The sequence below is a fragment of the Acyrthosiphon pisum genome, chromosome A2 (assembly GCF_005508785.2).
Source record: "Acyrthosiphon pisum isolate AL4f chromosome A2, pea_aphid_22Mar2018_4r6ur, whole genome shotgun sequence".
NCBI classification, from domain to species: Eukaryota; Metazoa; Arthropoda; class Insecta; order Hemiptera; family Aphididae; genus Acyrthosiphon; species Acyrthosiphon pisum.
The window spans coordinates 79,330,354-79,336,708 of NC_042495.1; the positions used below are offsets into that span (position 1 = coordinate 79,330,354).

The window sequence follows — 6,355 nt, forward strand, 5'->3', positions numbered from 1 at the left end:
TCTCTTCCCCCCAAAAAAAAATAGGTTTGTGTAATTTATATAATATATTGGATTTTTGATTATTTTTGTGGTTTATTACAACTACAAAAGAGTATTATAAAATATAAATTTACGAAAAATAAAATAATATAATTTTATATGTATTGTGTGCGAGTGAGTAATTGTGTTAGGTACTGTGTTAATGTGCTATAGGCTTATAGCTAAATTGCGTTCCGTCATCGATCGTTGTCGATGATAAATAATTTCTTGTTATCGACGACGACAATTAGATTGTCTTTGTCGATAACTATTACCCGAAACCACTAGTATTTTACCCGAAACCAAATATCATTATTATTGTACCATTATGGCATTATAAATAAATAAAATTATCGGTATGACTTGCCGTCGTCGACCATCCTTACCGTTGTCATTTCTGGGGAAAAAAAACATTACAAAAATATAATTAATAATATTATTGAAAACCAACCGTCCATCGTCGGCCGTCCACATCATTCCATTTGTGAAAGTGATATTTTAGTGCATTTGGCAATTGGCATTGCATTACCTAGCGTGAAATATAATGTACGCTGCGCATAATTTCTTGTATAATAGTATACTAGACGTACTCTGTGTCTACATTGTGTAATAAAACGGTTTTTGCTGGAGCCCTGGAGGAGACGATTTTAAGGACAATTTTGCGCCCCCCCCCCCTGTAAAATATTTCTGGATCCGCCCCGGGTATAAACTAAGTTCAAATAATATTTATTAGACAAAAATTACTTCTAGGATTTTCATCCATTCGTTGATGAATAACTTCTGCCATACGAGAAATTAAAGTGTTGTACAAAGTTGAATTAATGCTCATGTTTGTATGTCCATAATGATAGACTAGTGGAGCTGCTTGGGAGAAACTTTCTTCTACTTCAGCTGGCCTTTCTACCATGACTGCTCCTACAAATTATTATTCTCGTTAGGATTACTGTCTTATGATTAATTAAAAAACTATACAAACCAATTGTTCCTGGAACTGATATTTGTCCCTGACCCGGGTCCAGGTCAACATAGATGGGTCTACGGCCAAGAGCATTCATTCGTGCACTATAATTTAGTAGTATTCTACAAAGAGTAGATTTACCCACATCAGTCGGTCCAACCACCATTGTAACAGGGCCTCTTATCTTTTCTTTTTCTGATTTTACTCGTAGTTGTTCTAATGATGCATGACAATTTAAATAAAACATCTAAAAGATTAAACACGGTTAAAATATTTGCACAATAACCAATAAATAATAATTCAGACGTTCATAACTGTAAAATAATTAATTATTAATAATTGTATTGAAATCTACCAAGCTTTTTTTTTTTCAGTTAATTTGTGTACCTCCAGCTGATTAGTATTGAAATATATAAGTTATTCTTTACTCTCAAAAGATTATTTTAAGGTATAAATGAAACTAAAACTTTATGGCTAAAATAAATTTATTTATCAGGCGTTACATTACAGACAACTGCTTATAAATATTTTGCATTAATTTAGATATTTAGTTAAGCATTTTAAAAAATAAGAATTAATTCAAAAATTGTTTTTTAATTTATTTTTCAATAATGTTTTTATACTATCTAATCTGTGAATGTTAAAATACTTGAATGAGTTTTTTTAATATCAAAGAATTAAAAATTAAAAATGCATCTTTGAGAGATATTGTATTTGTTTACTTTGTCCGATCTAGATGCTATATAGAAATGTACGTTCAGTACAACAAATCCTGTGTTGTTGAATTTAATTTTAGAATTAATTAAGTTTAAAAAAAATTCTGTTGGGCATTGGCTTTATTAATTTTTTTAATTTTCTGTAGTATACTTTTCATATACTCATAAGCCATAAAATACACCAAAATTTAAATACCTTAAAAAAATTAAACAAACAACCAGGGATGTTCTACACTTTATATTTTAAAATAATGTTAATTCAATTTAATATTAAAGCTAACTTCACAAGATAGGTTCTGCTAAATGCAAATTTGGTATGTTTACATAAGTTAGATGGAAAATAAATAGTCTGCAACATTCTTATAATATTTAAGATTAAATAAAAACTTTTTGATAAAAAGATTTCCCAATAGGTAAATTAAACTAATTGCAACAAAACTATTAAGTAAATTTGAAGAAAAGTGTACAGTAATTTATGTGATTTTAATATTTTAAAAACAATTGATACATTATTATGCATAAACATCATAGTATAGAAAAAATTAATAACAAATAGTCGAAATAAGTAATCTCCATTACGTAAATTAATTTTAAAATATCATTATTCTTACCATTGGGGTCTCTTTGGATATATAACTAATTCCTTTTTTTCCTCGTAATTTTAATGAACACCCCTGCCATGTAAACACCGCAATTTTAGCTCCAAAATAAAACGTATATGATTTACCTTTCACTAATTCTGTTCCAAAAATTTCTGCTAGCCCAGTTTTCAACTAAAAAATAAAAAAATCTCTATAAATATATCATGTATATAACCTTTAACAGAATATACCTAAGTGTCTTTACATTTCTTATTACACTTTAAGTATGTTTATGTTTACATAAGTATTTCAGGATGCTCACTCTCTGTTCAAAAACAAAGATCACTTGATACTAAACAATATTTATTTTTATTTCATGAAATAAATACAATTGTAAATACATTTTAAGCAATTAAAATTGCATGAGTTCAAATTAATTCTTTTCAAATGTACCTAATAATTAAAAAGCAGGTAAGTGGATGTCGCTCTGCTGTACAGTAGATTACAAGAGGGTCATTGTATAATAGTTGTATTAGATTTGAATTCAATGATATAATATCATCGTATAAGAAAAACGATTCTGAGCGGAGACGGTTAGGATATCTCTGGATATTTTATATTTTGTTATTATTTATTTTATCATGTAAGTTGAATTAATATTAAAATATGATAATTTTTTATTCGTTTCTATGGTGATAAACAAAGCGTTACAAATTAAAATCCCATTTTTAGCGTTTTTTTGTAATTTTCCGGTGGTTTTTCCTGTGGCATTAAATAACTATTAAGAAAATCTAAAAATGACCTCTCTTAAGTACCATCTTGATACAATTTGCTAAAATATAAGGTACTATATGTTGAAATCCAAACACTCCTTCTGGAAGAAATTTTGTATACAGGATATAAAAAGAAAAAGAAAAGGAAAAAAAAATAAATAAATAAACACCATTATAAAAACAATAGCTCCCTCGCTCCGCTCAGAATCTAAAAAATATATAAGTGTATTTATTATTAATATTATTTAACAATATCGAGATTATTCAAAAACTATTTAAGTTATTATTAATCCTTTAATCGATTAATTGTATTATTTTTTTTTTTTTTTGGTTGAGGCTTCGACAACTTAGGTCATTAGCCTTTGGTACTGTGGGGGGTGGAACTGTAGGTTTGTTTGTTTGGAACACGTGGGCAGAATTTTTTAGTGGGCACCCGTAGGTATCTGCCATTGCCCGGGTGGGGGATGGCGGCACTTGTTCTCCGGACACCGTGACTTGCCAGGAGAAAAATGCCGCCCGATGGCCGGGAATCGAACCCGGACCGGCTGTGCCGAAGTCGACGCGTTGACCGCTCGGCCACCTCGTCTCCAATTGTATTATTGTTATAATAATATACTATACTATTATACTAACATAATAATAATATAGAAGATATTATAATTTTAAATTAATAATATATAAAGCTGTGTACTTGTGTCCAATTTTATTTACATTACCTTCATATTAAATGCTGTGTCAGATGTTACTGACATTGAACGTGCCAATTTAACAATGAGTAATTTCATATGCAGGACTATAGGAGGTACTTACTTCTAACACAACTGTTTCATTTTTGTTTTCAACTTCAAATCTAAGTTCATTGTCAGGTTCCAATTGGAATTCCTGGTCTTCAATTTGAACTTCTACACTCTCTGACATGATTAATATGTATGTTTATTCAATATTTCAAAGCACTGAAAACACAAAAAAAAACAATTAAAACCTAAGTATAACAAGAAGATAAACGACTCGCTATCGCCGATTAGTCCAATTCTTTTGAAAGAAATCAAAATACATGTTACCTAAATACCTACAGACTACAACATGTAACTAAAATTGGCCCATTCATTTATTATACTAAAACTGACTTACAATATTAACAGCTGATCATAACACAAAATTAATGAAGTTTGGAATTTGACTAGCGTCTGCACACCACAGACGACGTAAAACAAACAAATTAAAAGTTTATTTTTCTCTTTATATTAGTTTTAAGTTTAAACAGAAGTTAGGAGATCGTACTACGTCTATCACTACCTATCAAGAAATAATCCGTTATCAGTTATCAATGATCGGTGTCAAGCGTGTTTTGCTTATTTTGCAGTTTATTCCATGATTTTTTCTGGTGGCGGCAATTAATTTTTTTCGAATTTATTAAAATTATTATATTATTATTATGATTTATGAGTATATTTTAAGATGTACAAACAGTATATAATTTTAAAATAATCATAACTCGCTTTGGAATTAAAATATAATAATCTGACCTATAAATTTAATAAGAGGTAAATTGACTCTAATTACTAATAAACTAACGGACCTAAACTTGATCAGCTGCTGAGCGTAACATTTGGTATGTCGTACGTGCCACGTAGGTAAGACGGAGACAACATATGCAGATGCGGTGTCGCCTTAACATAACCATTGTTATTTGAAGAAAATAAGATACATTTTGCCTCCACATTTTTTTATGAAGATATTATTTAGCCTGCATTATATGACATTTTATAATAAAATCAGTGCTTGGCAAGTTCCTTATAAAAATACTAGACTAGACTTGGCCGCAATGTAGATACCACTACTATGATTCGCTGTCTTTTTTGAGAAAAAATCTAAACCTTTAACTTTTTTCTGAGTTCTCATCTCCCCACCACCCGAGTAAGTCATAAGTGCGAGTACATTCGATAATGATGTTTTATGCCAATTTCTGAATGAGGCATAAACTAGACTTGCCCGCAATGTAGATACCACTACTATGATTCACTGTCTTTTTTTGAGAAGAAATCTAAACGTTTTTCTTTTTCCTGAGTTCTCTTATTCTCCCCACCACCCACGTAAGTCATACGTGAGTACATTTGATAATGATGTTTTATGCCTCATTCAGAAACTGGCCAAGTGTTAAACAATAAAAATAAAAGAGGAGTGTTGCTCTTTAATGTAGGAGTGCAGTGAGGTTATGAATTAAAAAATAGCAGACTTGGCCACAATGTACATTTTCCTACTTTGATAGGCCGACTTTTTTGTTAGGGAGTTTGGAACTTGGAATTTTTTCACGGTTATGTTTTTGTTGGAGATATCATTTATTTTTACGTGCTTCAGCATCGTGGACGACGTGTTATTATTATTTATTTTTTTTTTTTAATTTTAAAATTTTTTTTTTATATGTCGTAGATTTTCTCTCGTATATTTTGTATTTGAATAAAATGAATGTACCTACGAAAACATTATTATGTTTTATAAATATAATATATTATATATAAGTCAACTACAAACAATTCCTTATTACCATATTGTAACGCTGTTTGAAAGTAAACGTTTATGCGTGCTAGTCGCGCCACTTCATACGTTTAGAAATACTCAAATACACTCACTGAAGCATAGGCGTGCGCACGGGGCGAGCCGCTCGAGCCGGGGCTCGACCAGAATCTTTTTAGGGGCATAGAAAAATGTTTGCCTATACTTATTAGTTATTATAAATTATAATAACATGTTTGAAACTTTTATTTGTAGTGAAAGTGAAATGAAATAACAACTTTTTGTGTGTACCTCTACATTAATTTTATTCATCTAACAAAAACATTGTGTACAAAATATGTACTATGATTAAATACATTAATAAGTTGGTTATAATTTATAAATATTATACATATACATGGTATTTATTTAATATTAAGATAAGCCGAGTGCGGACGACCGTAGATGTATTGCTCCACGGAAAAACCTATACTTTTATCGCTTTCAAATAGAAGGCCGCAAACAGACTGACCTCTCATTTCTCAATAATCTATTCACTATTCAGTATGTTCAGTTGTTCACTATTTAATATTTACTGTTGTCACTCAGTCACTACACACTGGTCTGTTAGTATTAACTGTTAAATAATATTTATTTTAAAATTCGGTGAATTAATATGATGAGACATTATAATTAATTTTATTCTTGCCAATATCGGTCGTATTTTTATCGTTTTAATTTTAAGATTAAAAATATATGTCTAGAAATTAGCACATATTATATGTTGTGTGCACATTCAACTTGATTATATTTTTT

The 6,355-nt window shown here is 29.8% G+C and overlaps 1 protein-coding gene across 1 annotated transcript in view; it reads right to left on the reverse strand.

Moving 5' to 3' along the window:
• Positions 1–4,341, reverse strand: part of LOC100169363 (protein CLP1 homolog) — an 8,403-nt gene extending 4,062 nt beyond the window's left edge. The window contains exons 1-5 of the mRNA XM_001946073.4: positions 4,178–4,341; positions 3,857–3,999; positions 2,304–2,465; positions 995–1,223; positions 763–933 (exon numbers count right to left, since the gene is read on the reverse strand). Of these exons, the coding sequence (XP_001946108.2) occupies positions 763–933; positions 995–1,223; positions 2,304–2,465; positions 3,857–3,964 (670 nt within the window). The 5' untranslated portion in view covers positions 3,965–3,999; positions 4,178–4,341. The remainder of the gene's footprint in view (positions 1–762; positions 934–994; positions 1,224–2,303; positions 2,466–3,856; positions 4,000–4,177) is intronic.
• Between the last annotated feature and the right edge of the window lie 2,014 nt (positions 4,342–6,355).